General features: G+C 48.1%; 1 protein-coding gene across 1 annotated transcript; it reads left to right on the top strand.

Moving 5' to 3' along the window:
* The first annotated feature begins 1,908 nt into the window (after positions 1 to 1,908).
* LOC9650839 (alcohol dehydrogenase) lies at positions 1,909 to 3,793 on the top strand. Its single transcript, XM_002972486.2, has 10 exons — positions 1,909 to 2,006; positions 2,058 to 2,194; positions 2,278 to 2,324; positions 2,407 to 2,732; positions 2,782 to 2,864; positions 2,929 to 3,004; positions 3,077 to 3,138; positions 3,200 to 3,295; positions 3,354 to 3,512; positions 3,559 to 3,793. Exons 1-10 carry the CDS (start codon positions 1,934 to 1,936, stop codon positions 3,670 to 3,672), a joined length of 1,173 nt encoding a protein of 390 aa, XP_002972532.1. The 5' UTR covers positions 1,909 to 1,933; the 3' UTR covers positions 3,673 to 3,793.
* The last annotated feature ends 9,085 nt before the right edge of the window (positions 3,794 to 12,878 follow it).

Here is a 12,878-nt window from a genome sequence, read left to right as displayed (position 1 = left end):
GACTCCACCATTGAGGTAGCATTGAGCAGCGCATCAAACCTCTGGCTTACATCCCGGAGCTCTTCTTCCAGTCGTTTTTCCAGAGCACACCTCTCGCACCGGCATTCCACTCTGATGGACTCCCGCCTCATCGGGTTCCAGGGAGCGAGAGCACTGCCATACGATCGAACGAGCTCCGTCTCGGCCTCCATATCTCTTGCGGCCACCACCAAGAGAGCCTTTCCAACGTAGTGGACACCAACGTTTGGAAGGCACGAATGGTTCAGGAAGCTTGGAAGCGTCCACAAGCCATCAAAGTCTCTGGTGACAAGAGTGTCAGCTGCCTTTCCATTCTCGTTGATGCAGTGGAGGATGTTTGCGATGCGCGTAACGTCGAGAAGGAGCTCCTCGTGGAGCTCGAGAGAACCTGTGTTTGGCTGGAAGAGTTCCATCTCTGGGACCTCGTTCTTGTCGATAGTTAATCCTGTGACAGGATCGCTCTCGGCCAAGCTGTACACTTGTGCCAGAGTCCTGGGAGAAGCTATGCAGGCTCTCAGCACCGCCGTGAGAAGAGTGCCAAACTTATCCACCTCCAAAACCGGGCAGTCCTCGTCTGGAAAAACCATAGCTACCGCGTTGCTGACGAGAAGAAGTTGTCCCACGGAGACGCTTTCGGTGAGAAAGAGGCCCCTCCCTCGGGCATCTCGAGTCATCGCCACCTTGACGGGACCAACGAAGTCTGCAAGTTCCGGGGCTCGATCCTCTTCCACATTTCCTCCAGCTGCGAGGTAATGCTCCGAGAGATCGTAAACTCCACGTTCGCTTTGCTCGTTGAAACGCAGCGAAGCATCGTACAAGCTCCTGTAAGTTGGAGAGGCTTCCACTTCGGCCACCTGCTTGAAGCACGAGGTGGAAGATCCATACTGCTTGAGCCCGAGCAGCGCCGCTCCTTTCACTGCGAGGCTCTTGAAGTCGTGACGATCCAGTGCCAGTGCCTTTTCGACGTCGGCCAGTGCCTCCTCGTAGCGCTCGAGCTTGAGACGTGCCTCGGCTCGCCTCACGAGAGCCACCACCATCTTGGTCTCGTCTCCACAAGCTCGGAGACACTCGAGACAGCGAGTGAAGAGATCCGCCGCAGCCAAGAAGTTTTTCCTCTCGTCGAGTTCCTTGCTTCCCCAGCTGAGATAAACATCCGGCTCGCCAACTTCCATACGAGGGAAGTAAGAGACGATCTCGAGCGAGAGTGGATTTGGCACCCAGAGTGCCAGGCCCTGGCAAAACTCCGCTTCCACCAAGCATGGGTGCTTCACAAGAACCTCCGCGCCCTGTGGAAAAATCCTTGCCACTTCTTCCTGTGAGGAATTCCAAAACAGCGAGTTGAGAGCCAAGACCCTTGCCATTCTTCCACTGTCGTCTTCCAGTGCCGTCACGGCCACATTGGAGCAGCGAAAGGCCTCCACTCGGAGAAACCCGTGAAGAACACTGCCCGGACTGGCTCGGCCGGGCTCCAGATCCACAAGCCCCACATTCTTGCAGAGAGTGGATCGACTCGTGACCAGCGGCACCGGAAAGGAGGGCAATCCGTGCGGATCCATATAGCTAGGGACGCAGCCGCGGTACGTACCCTGGCTCTTGCTTACCGCCTCCATGGCCGCGGACTCTTGGCGGAGCTGTTTGTGCGCGGCGACGACGCCGGCACGGCTGAAGCTCTGGAGCGCCGCCAGCGCCGCCTCGTCTGCCAGGAATACGCCGCCGACCAAATCCTGGGCGTGGAGATTCTCCACCACATTCCAAACAGCCACTCCCGCCATAGCCAGGAAGAAACATTAGGGTTTATCCATATGAGATTTATGTTAAATAATACAAGGTTAAAACATTCTTAGACGATTAGAATATGCCAAGATTTCCCAGAAAGAGTAAATTCTTGAAGACAAAGACTGTACCAAACGAGGAAATGGTGTTCCTAAACAGGATTGTTCGAGCAGGGATCTCTTCCAGCTCCAGGAACAAGATCATCAAATGCCGAGGTAAGATCTACTCTTGAATTGAATCCAAAGTGGATAGAAAATGTGTTATAGCTGCTGTTGCGTGGGAGCCTGGAGCTCCACTCCAGATCGAAGACATCGAAGTCTCTCCGCCTCAATCCAACGAAGTCCGGATCAAAATCACGCACACTTCACTGTGTCAGACGGACATAACGTTCTGGCAAAATAAGGTACTCGTCTTCTTCAAGTTCTCGAAGTTCTTCCCCGATTTCTCTTTTTTTCTCTCGATTTCTTGTTCCTTAACTTCCACCAGGGAATGAAGCATTTGTTCCCTCGCATTTTCGGTCACGAAGCCGCTGGGTGAGGACCAAAACCGCTGTTTCTTCCGCAACTTTTTTCCCAAAATCAAACCTTGGTACTAGCTTAAAATCTCTTCTTCCAGGATCGTCGAGAGCGTTGGAGAGGGCGTTAGCAATCTTTGCGAGGGCGACCACGTCATTCCAATCTTCACAGGCGAGTGTAGCGACTGTAAGTATTGCAAATCCCAGAAGACCAACCTGTGCGGCTCGCTGCGAGTCAATCCCGAATATGCTGGAGTCTACGGCGGAGATGGCACCCGGTTCAAGCAAGGGAGCGTCGAGATCTCCCACTTTATGGGAACTTCGACCTTTAGCCAGTACACCGTTGTCAACAAAGGCTGCCTTGTCAAGGTCCCCAAACGAGCTCCCCTTGACAAAGTTTGTCTTCTAAGTTGTGGCATCACCACGGGTACTACTTTTCTAGATCATCCATCCTTCCAAGCTTTTATTTCTTTCAGGAGTGGGAGCTGTCTGGAACGTTGCCAAGCTCCAAAAGGACGACACTGTGGCGATCTTTGGGCTCGGCACCGTGGGACTGGCTGTGAGTTCTCATGTTCTTGCCACTCGAGTCGAGAAACCGGGAACTAGATCCAGTGTCAATGCAGATAGCACAGGCGGCCAAGTTGTCTGGTGCTTCCAGAATTATTGGAGTGGACATCAACTCTGAGAAACACGAGCTAGGTGAGCGCTTTGCTTCTGATCAAGGAAAACTCAAAAGAGAAAAAAAGCTTACTTGGTGTTTTGGACTCGAAGGCAAGCAGTTTGGTATCACAGACTTCCTCAATCCTCTAGATCACGACAGGCCCATCCAAGAGGTGTACCAAAATCCACGAGTTTTTGTCAGATCATCATCTTGCGTGCTGCTGCTGCTCGCAGGTGATAATGGAACTCTGCCAAGGTGGAGTAGACTACAGCTTCGAGTGCATTGGAAGCGCTGCGTTGATGCAAGCGGCATTCGAGAGCACTCACAACGTTTGTGAATCCACCTAGTTTTTCTCCAAGCGTCGATTCTGATGTGTATGTAATCCAGGCCTGGGGAGTGACCATCGTTGCCGGAGTTCCAAGCGGACCAGGCACTCTCAGCACGGATCCGGTAAAGTTGCTCTTCGGCCACTCCTTGAAAGGAACCATATTTGGAGGATACAAACCATCGCAGATCCATGAACTCGTAGAGAAGTACATGCGAAAGGTACTGGTATAGAAATGCTGTTTCCTTGTTCATTTCCCCGCTACAGGAGATCAAGGTTGACGAGTTCGTGACGCACACTCTTCCGTTTGAAAAGATCAACGACGCAATTCAGCTGCTGATGCGAGCACAGTGCCTAAGATGCGTAGTGAGCATGCACTGAAAACGAGCTGGAAGCAAGAAAAAATCAGAACACGGCTTTGTCAAAATTGGACTTATCGTTCAGTGTTCTTCCACATTGTTCTTTATAAGAGATTATTGCAACTTTGCCACCTTTCTCTTCAGCCGGAAAGCTAACGTACGTGTGGGCGTTAAATACAAGTCCCTTAGAGACTTACCATTTCGAGGATTCCTGTTATCCGCCAATAGTTTTTCAAGGGATAAACTCCTAAACTCGAGCTCTCGTTTCTGGATTTGATTGGTGGATCCTCAATCTGCCTTTCTTCCCCCAGCATTTGCCAGCCCAAGCACCGATCATGCATGAAGATTCGTCATTCGTCACTGCTGCTTCGTCATTCGTCATTCGTTCAAGCAGCAGTCTTGGCAGTCCTGGCAGTCCTGGCTCCTTGGCTTGTTCCTGGTGGCAGTGCATAGGAAAACGCTCAGGAAGAAGCAAAGGTTTTGGAGATGGTCTCGAGTTCAGGTTTTATAACGACGGACAAGGAGATTATCCGGAGCTGCATGCCTGGAAAAACTATTGGTGGATAACAGGAATCCTTGAAACCGAAAGTTGGCCAAGCTCGCCAAGAGGTACCATGCAAAGGAGCTCATGGTCTTCAGCCTGGGCAACATTAGGATGGTCATCACCAGCAAGCCGGAAGTGGCACGAGAGCTGCAAGTTTGCGGCAAGCAGTCGGCTTGCCTCCCTTCGGGGAGCACTGGCGTAACTTGTGAATGATTGCGTCCAACTATCTCTTCTCCAGATTGCTGCTCACGAACCATTGCGTCAGGAGGAGACAAGCACGATGATCGAAGCGAACTCGAACAGCCTTGTTCGAGTTCGGGACTTCTCCAGCAAGCTTCTCTCAACAATATCAGGCAGACTGTGTTCGGCAGGAGCAATCTATGTCGGCAACTTCTCATCAAAGAAGTCATACCATTTCAAGCTCAAAGTCGAGATCGGAAGGCTTAAATGTCGACGAGGACGATCCAGCTGCTGGAGCTACCTGGCCACTTAACGTTGCTCAACTGTGATGAAATCGATCGAAAACCAACTTATCCTTACCAGGGCGTCACTATCGACAACGGCCAGCCGGGATATGCAATTGGCACATGTAGCCTGCAATGATACCGCTCAGCTCAGCTACCAAACTTTGCTTAGAGAAAACGAAGCTAATGTAAACCCTAATCCTTTGCGAAGAGCGTACCGGCAGAAGAGCACCCATGCCCCGGAATATTTTGCTGCACTTGAGGGTGTGATTCTTTGACAAGAAAAAACCTAGGTAGTCCCCAATTATCACTGGCAACTCTTCTGCCACAAAGGAAAGAATGACAATGCAAGCAATTTTTTCTATAAGAGAAATATTTCACTCTTCACAACTAAATCACTTTATGGCCATGGGATGAGTGGCCTGGAAAAAGCACGGGTGACCATCCAAAAGCTTTTATCCATTACTATTATGTATACACAACTTTTCGAGATAACACTAAATTGTGTTTCTATTGGTAAGTTAGTACTCTTAAAAATAAAAATTCAAATATAAAGGGAAAATGTTTATAAATAAGAATGCATTTTTTTTCCAATCGTTAATTGTTAAACAATTTGAGATATTTATACGAAATTCAGAATATACTAAAGATATACTAAAAATAATAACCATTAAATCTAAAAGATTTGAGTATCTAACATATTCTTCTTGAAGATACTTCACTCACAACACTAGTGCAAACCATAGTTATTCTAGTTAATTTTTAAACTTGTTAAATTGTGATATTTATCCTAAAAATGAGAATTATAAATTATATAGTTGCCTGGGGTGAAAGTCTGTTACAATGGTTAAAAAATAGTGTAAACTATCAAATTTTAAAAAAACTTATCTAATTGACTAAAAATTAAAAAAGAATAATTAATAAATATAAAACTATATAGACTTATTATTATATTAAAAAATTAAATTATTTTAATAATATTATAATTTATAAGTGTGAGGTGTGTTACAATGCTATATACTAATATTAGCATAATGGGATTTTAGTAGCCGTCAGATTGGTTTCAATCTAGACCACTCACTTCTATATATAACTAAAATTTTTGGATATGCATATTTCTTTATTCCATTTTAATATTCCATACACTCAAATTGGTGAAGAAAAAAGTTATAATGAAAGTGAGATCTAGAGTATGCAAAAGCTAAATTTAAACCAAAATCCTAAATCCAAACACTCTTTAAAGATAATTAAAACTACCTTTCATCTCCACTAAGGATAATCAAAATTGCCTCTCACAATTTCTTTTCTTTTTCTTTTTCCTTTTCATTTATTTTCATAGCAGAGTAATAACTTCCTCTTTTGACTCTAGAGCAACAGTTGATGAAGTTGTTCTATGCCATGTAATTGCAATTGAACAATCAAACTCAGTTCATGGTAGCATTTATAACACGTGGTATAACTCCTTTTACTCTTGCTATCAATCCTCGCATTTGTAAGCCATAAATTTTTCCTTTCCAATTTATTAGTTTACCTCGTATATCCGACCACCACAACTTTGGCCTTAGTGTAAGCCACAAATTTTTCCTTTCCAATTTGCCAATTTACCTCGTCTATCCGACCAACTCTGCCTTGGCTTGTGCTAAGTTCCCTCGCCAAGGTCTCCACCTATGGTACCAGCTCCTACTTGGTCCTACTTGGCCTCAGCTACTCACTGCACAAGTAACGGAGTGTTAGCCATCCATCTATGGATTCCCAAATCTCTCCCAATCCCCCTCCCCGGGTTAGACTGGACTTAAGGTTCAGCTACACTCCCCGTAGGCACAAGCAGCCAAGCACACCAAGCCTCCAGATTCCTAACACCCCTTGGTACCACAAGGCTTGATCATGGGACCCTCTAAATCCCAAGTCTTGGGTGCAGCACTTGCTTCGGGACGTCGGGGCAAAACACCGTGACCTAACGGCCCGGTCTGGGTACCTCTACCCCCCCACTTCCATCCCGAAGGGAAGGCCCAAGCCCCTAGGAAGGGCGAGGACCAATGAGCCACAAGGTACTCAAGTGGGGCACCACTCCACATGAGCCGGGAGCACCGCAGTCGGTTTCCCTTTCGGGAGTGGGAGCTGCTCTTGAGCACTTCCCTGGGTGGCCCCTCCGGCACCACTCAAGCCCATGCTCACTCCCACTCAAGGCCCCTCGACCCCAGTCTCAACCTCAAGTCAGTTTGGAAGCACCACTGGAGAGTTCCTTCAAGACTGGTTCCTATCCTAGACCTCACTATCCCTACTATACTTTTGGAACCCCCTGCAGCCCCCCCCCCCCCCCCCCCTCGGAGAGACGCACGCTTTGGGCTTTCACCCCTTGACCCGTATTAGTATTTGGACTTAGTCTCTGGCTCGATCTCGGACCCGATTTCGGATCCAACTTCGGATTCGGTCTCGGACTCGATCTCGGACTCGATCTCGGACCCGATCTCGGACCCAACCTCGGACTCGACCTCGGACTCGGTCTCGGACCCGATTTCGGATCTCGGACTTCGTCTCGAACTCGGTCTTGAACTCGGACTCGAACTCGGTCCCCAAGTCGGTCTTGGACTCGATTTCGGACTCTATCTCAAACTCGGTCCTAGAGTCGGTCTTGGACTCGATCTTCGACTTGGTCCCATCCGATGAACTCTTTGTCATTTTGGTCATGCTTTTGGGGTTCCTTTAGTCTACGACACCTCGGCGAGTTGGTTCTTTACAACTCCACCACCCATAGAAGAAGTTCGATGCCCACATCGAACGTCTCGTTTTATCCTACGACTTGTTGACCATGTCTCCGGGGGCATCCCCCCACTTAGCGGTGTGCCTAAGTTAGCCTCCCCGGCCAAGAGCCCATGACAACGGAATATAGGTGTCCCTATACCCCTCACCTCACCACGCCCTAGTATGGGGTCGGGACTTGAACCCAGCCTTGTTTTACTAGGGGGTTGGGACTCGAACCCAACCTCCGTAGAATACGTCTACGGATTCGACATCCCCGTGGGGAGTCGGGCGTAGTGCCCTACGCCTGGTCGACCTATCCAACCCATGCTAATTAGCTTACCTTTGGCGCGCCTTCGGGTCCCGACATATGCCACTTGCTATACTTTGCAAATTGATATTTTTAATTGAACTTTGCATAAGTACATAGAGTTCTGCCTTGCAGAAATTCCTCCACTAGATCTCGCGCATTCGCTAGGTTCTCCTCCGGTTCCCATGTTGCTTCGCAGTGTGGAAATCCTTTCCACTTCACATGGAACTCTCTCACCTCGCGTCCTTGTCGCTTGCTCTTGCGCGCATTGAGGATGGCCTCGACTTCGTATTCCTCTTCCCTTTGGATAACCTCAGGTAAAGGTCTCACTTGGTCCTTGCGAAGCGGATCCTCAAAGTACGGCTTGAGTAAGTTCACGTGGAACACTGGGTGCATCTTCCCCATCTCTCGAGGAAGTCGGAGTTGGTAAGCCACTTTACCAATTCGTGCCTCAATCTCGTATGGCCCCGCGAACCTGCTTAAGGAACTCAAGATCAATTCATTTAAAGCTCTATTTCGTTAAAGTGGGAATTGTCATTATCCCACTTGTAAAATAAGGTTTCCAAACCTTTATATAGTATATAAATATAACAAAATTCAATTGCATTGAGGCACATGCCATTTTATTTTAAACAAGGAAATGTCTACTCAATCACTTCTCCTCCCCCTGCCACTGCTTCACCTCTCTCTTCTCCTTGTCATCGTCGTCCAATTTCTTTCCATCCTTTTAATATTGGCTCAGTTGCTCCGGGTCTAGGTGGAGCCCAAGTCCCCATTCAATCTTTACTTTCCCCTTATTAATAAAACAACTTCGTAGACTTCCAATAACATACTGTAACACTTCTAGTATAATGCAAATCCTCTCAAAGAATTGTCTTTTAATATTAATACAATGGCATGGAACCCCATGCCATAATAAGTTACATTTTTAAATAAATACATGCCATCTCAGACTGTTATTTTTTGCCTCCAACGCCTATACAATAATCTTGGAATTTCATCACTCTCCACACTATCAGGATTTAAACCCAATAGTAATGCCATCTCTTCTCTAATACGTCCACGCTCATGTTCAGTGGTCGAAGAACCCATCCGGTTGAGCAGATTATGGAGATGCGGATAGTGCTTGGCTAGACAATATACATGCCATAAATGATGACTGGTGTCTGTCCGATCAAATGGCTTCTGATATACCGTTCCATCTGCCATTTGGTTGATTTCTGCAGCCACCTCCTGGACTGGCCGGTTCTCTATCACCATCGCTCCAAGCCGTTTTGCAAGGTCCCCCAGAACATACGGTTTCTTCTCCCTAGTTTCCATATTGCAAGAGATGGGGTGCACTGCATATGTGTGCGTGTTCGCTGCAGTTTTAATAGGCGAGTCATCGATGATGAGGATTTCACTTGAGCTAGCAGTCCGGTTCATCACTACAGCCTCTGGCTTGACGAAGATGGGCTTGCTACCCCTCACATGGACCATAGTCAAGCAATCCTCCTGCGTTAGGAGAAAGTCAAATGGTAATATTACTCGCGTCTGATCGTGCATCATCTGTAGCAACGTTAATGCATTGTGGCGCATCATGGATGTCCAAACTCCCAATTGCAAATTGAACCCGGCCCTCTGTTTTAAGTGTCGCATGGTCATTATTAGATCCCACAGTTTCTCCCGTGTGATTAATGTGAATCTGTCTCTTTTGACCAACTTGCGACCGCAGGCTTTGGAGGGTGCAATGACATTCGAGGATGAGCCACGCTCATGGGAGAAAAGGACACCGTTCAGATCAAAAACGATACAGTACCTTCGCCGTGACTCTGAAATGAAATGCGTCAGCATAAAAAATGGTACAAGTCAATTTTAGCATCTACAATATTAGCGAATGTTGCTCCCGATGGTCGTTGAGAAGGTTTTGGTCGAGGAAACGTGAAGGGCGGAAATACTCTCCTCTGCAATGTGGGGTCAATCGCATCCGATGGCGTGTGGGCACATGCCATTTCAGCTGTAGACTCTGGTACAACTGGCTCAACAGTGGCATGGGGTGGTTCCGATGGCGTGTGATCACACGCCATTTCAGCTGGTGCCTCCGTTGGCAAAGTGGACATGACCGAACAGGCAGCAGGGGCGGTGTAGGGAGGTTCCAACGGCGCGTAGTCAGACGATTGGGCACACGTTGAGTCCGTTGGAAATGAGGATACGACCGGCTCGGCGGCTGGGGCGGCCTCATGTGGGTCCAATGGCGCCTGGTCACCGTCAGTTGGATACGTGGACAAGATTGACTCAGTGGTATGGGCAGCATCAAGTGGAGCGTGGTCAGCTTGCTTGGCGTTGATATGGATAGTAGCCTCCACCAGCTCTGATGACTCTTGCAGCCAAGTAGAGTCCACTGGCGGATCCATATGCATGTCCAAATATCTCCCTTCGATTGAGATGGTATCCTCCCGTGCTACTAAAAACAAACTCATTAGCACATTGAATAGACTATACTGTATTTACCATCAACTGCTATTGAGGAACTAGGACCGATATCACTTGGGCGCACTGCTGATTCTGAAGGATTGGACATACGTTTCGACCCTTGCTTGGCACTATCCTTCCTCGACACTAAAGGCTAGAGTTTGTAAATTCAACTGAATAATCTCTACTTACCATTTGCTCTGCGACCTACATGGACAATGTTAGAAATGGTAAAAGGTTAGGAATGGATGTACTATTATTTACCTGATGGTTTGTCTTGTATGACCTTCCTCCGCTGCTCTTTGGCCACCTCAGGCTGGCCATCGTCGTCATCATCGTCGTCGTCGTTATTGTGATCGTCACCATTGTGAGGACCATTCAAGTCCTCTTCGTCCTCCTCTTCTTTGTCCTCCTCTTCGTCCTTCTGCTCTTCCTGCTCATTATCTTTCTCTGGCTCCTCATCCCCCTCCTGCATTTCTTCCATAGGCTGCTCAGGCTGGATGGCTTGTTCTTCCAGGACCATCTTGGGAAAATCATCTGGCCGAGTCTCCATCTCAAAATACAAGACATCCATAGCCTGTTTTAGTGCGTGACCTAGGACCGTATCCTCACCCGACTGTCTTAACATGGTTTCTGCACGTTCTTGCACCCTTCGAAGACGACAAGATGAGAAAAACGTGGCCCTGACTTGAAAAGCATCCCTCATCCATTGTACCTCTCCATTGAGATTGGGGAAGGGGAGTCCGCCATAGGAATCTGAGTCATGAGGTGGTGACTGCCTGCTTTCACTCAGCCCTTGATCTGCAATGAATGGCATGAGCACACACGCCATAACCGCGAGGCATTACCTATCATCTTTTCGTTGCCCTTCTTCCTTTTCGAATCAAACGCCTCTGATCTCGACGACTGTCCAACGTGCTTTCGCTTTTTATGACCATTGTCAGTTTGAGCTTGGCTGGTGCTTGCTTGTTTTGCCTTTGAAGAAGTTTCTCCTGCAAGGAATGGCATGAGACCACACGCCATTGCAAATATAATTTGTACCTCCTTTTTTCCTATTGCTTGTCTGTTTGTCCTTCTTCGATGCGCCACCAGTGCGCTTTTCAGTCCTCGTGTCTGAATATTCACAACGATCTATAATCAAAATGGCGTGAGGCCTCACGTGACCTTACCTTGTGCAGGTTGTGAGCTCGGCCCAACATGGGTATCTTCAACATTAGCTGTTAACGCCGTTTCAGCATCTGGGGGTGGCCACGCTCCTGCATACAGAGCTTGTGAGATAACATTTAAACTTAAAGTGTGTACTCACCAGGTTCGCAGAGAAGATACTGTTTTTCTTTGGCAACTGTAATTATATGCTCCATTGAAGTCACCTCTTCAATGGAGTTTGTCACAGCAACACACGGGACACCCTTGAGTAGTGCGGCTCGAAAGAATAGTCCGCCGCAGTTGTACTCGACAACGCATTTGCCCTTGGAGTCGGAAGCAGGTGACCCACCCGCTATTGCGTTGAAGACCCAGCTGAGCATTTCCCATGCTGTACCTGGAGCTTTCTTTGGATTGGAAAGCTCCATAGCCGTCTTCAGTTCCTCAGGCACGGGTAAATTGACCTCCCTCAGATCAATTCGATTGGCCTTGTCGAACGAAGCTGGGAAGTCACTCCAGTCCCACTCTGTTGCAGGACCAATAACAAGGGCGAGTGTGAAGATGTGGACATTCGTCGGTATCTTCTTCTTAGCCATTATCCCATGGATCTCCCGCATCTCCTTGCCTTTCAACCGAGCCTTCACCTCGTTCAAGGCCTTTCAGAACTTGTGATAGGATTCGGAGTCGTAGATCATATAGTGGACTGAAGATTCCACCTCTGCAAGTCCCACCATCAAGTCAATGATGGAGCTGACTTCGTCTGCATGAGTGATCTCCTCGTTTGTGAAGTCCATCACACAAAAGATGTTCTTGACCTGCTCATCTCCGTGGGAAACGATGCTCCTCCACCTTTGATCCTCATCCGAATTCAAGTATACCCGGTAAGGTTCTCGATAGGCCTCTGCTGCGGGGTCGAGCTGTTTCTGAAGCCGACGGTCGACATCAATCTTAATGAAATTTGGATACTGATCCAACTTCTCAGCTTTACTTTTCGTGGCATCCCGCAGCAGATCGATGAACTTGGGGGCCCCCTTCACGTACTCGTCGATGTCTTCATTTGACAACTCCAGCGCTTCCATCATCTCTTGCGTGGTGTCGATGCTCACCCTCTCCACGGCCACTTGCTCGAAGATCCAATCCTTCAATAGCGCACGAGCTCTCAGAGTCATGCACAAGTCCTCGTATGTCACAATATGGCCGGGAGTCATTTTGGTCTTGTTGAAGACTACCTCACCACGTAGAAGAGCATTAGCCACTGTCAGAAGGTCGTCGTCGTCTAGAGACCGCGAGAAACGCAAGGCGTTGAGCTTCAAATCATTGGGCTTCCGACCGTCCTCCACACCCATTGAGTTTGGCAACTCCCCGTCATGGTACCTCCTCAGCACATCTACCCATTTGTCAAAAACAACTTTTGTCGCGAGTAGAATGTTATGGATGCTGAGTGTGTCATTGACCCCCAGTGTTTTCGAGAGAAGACTCGAGAATTCCTGCAATGGAAATGGCGTGAGGCCACATGCTATGCCACATGCAACGAGGCTTACCTGCTAGGCGCTAGTTGCTAGTGCACGTCCTTGTCC

Source organism: Selaginella moellendorffii, unplaced genomic scaffold (genome assembly GCF_000143415.4).
Source record: "Selaginella moellendorffii unplaced genomic scaffold, v1.0 SELMOscaffold_19, whole genome shotgun sequence".
Taxonomy (NCBI): domain Eukaryota; kingdom Viridiplantae; phylum Streptophyta; class Lycopodiopsida; order Selaginellales; family Selaginellaceae; genus Selaginella; species Selaginella moellendorffii.
This window is presented reverse-complemented; position numbering and strand designations above follow the sequence as displayed.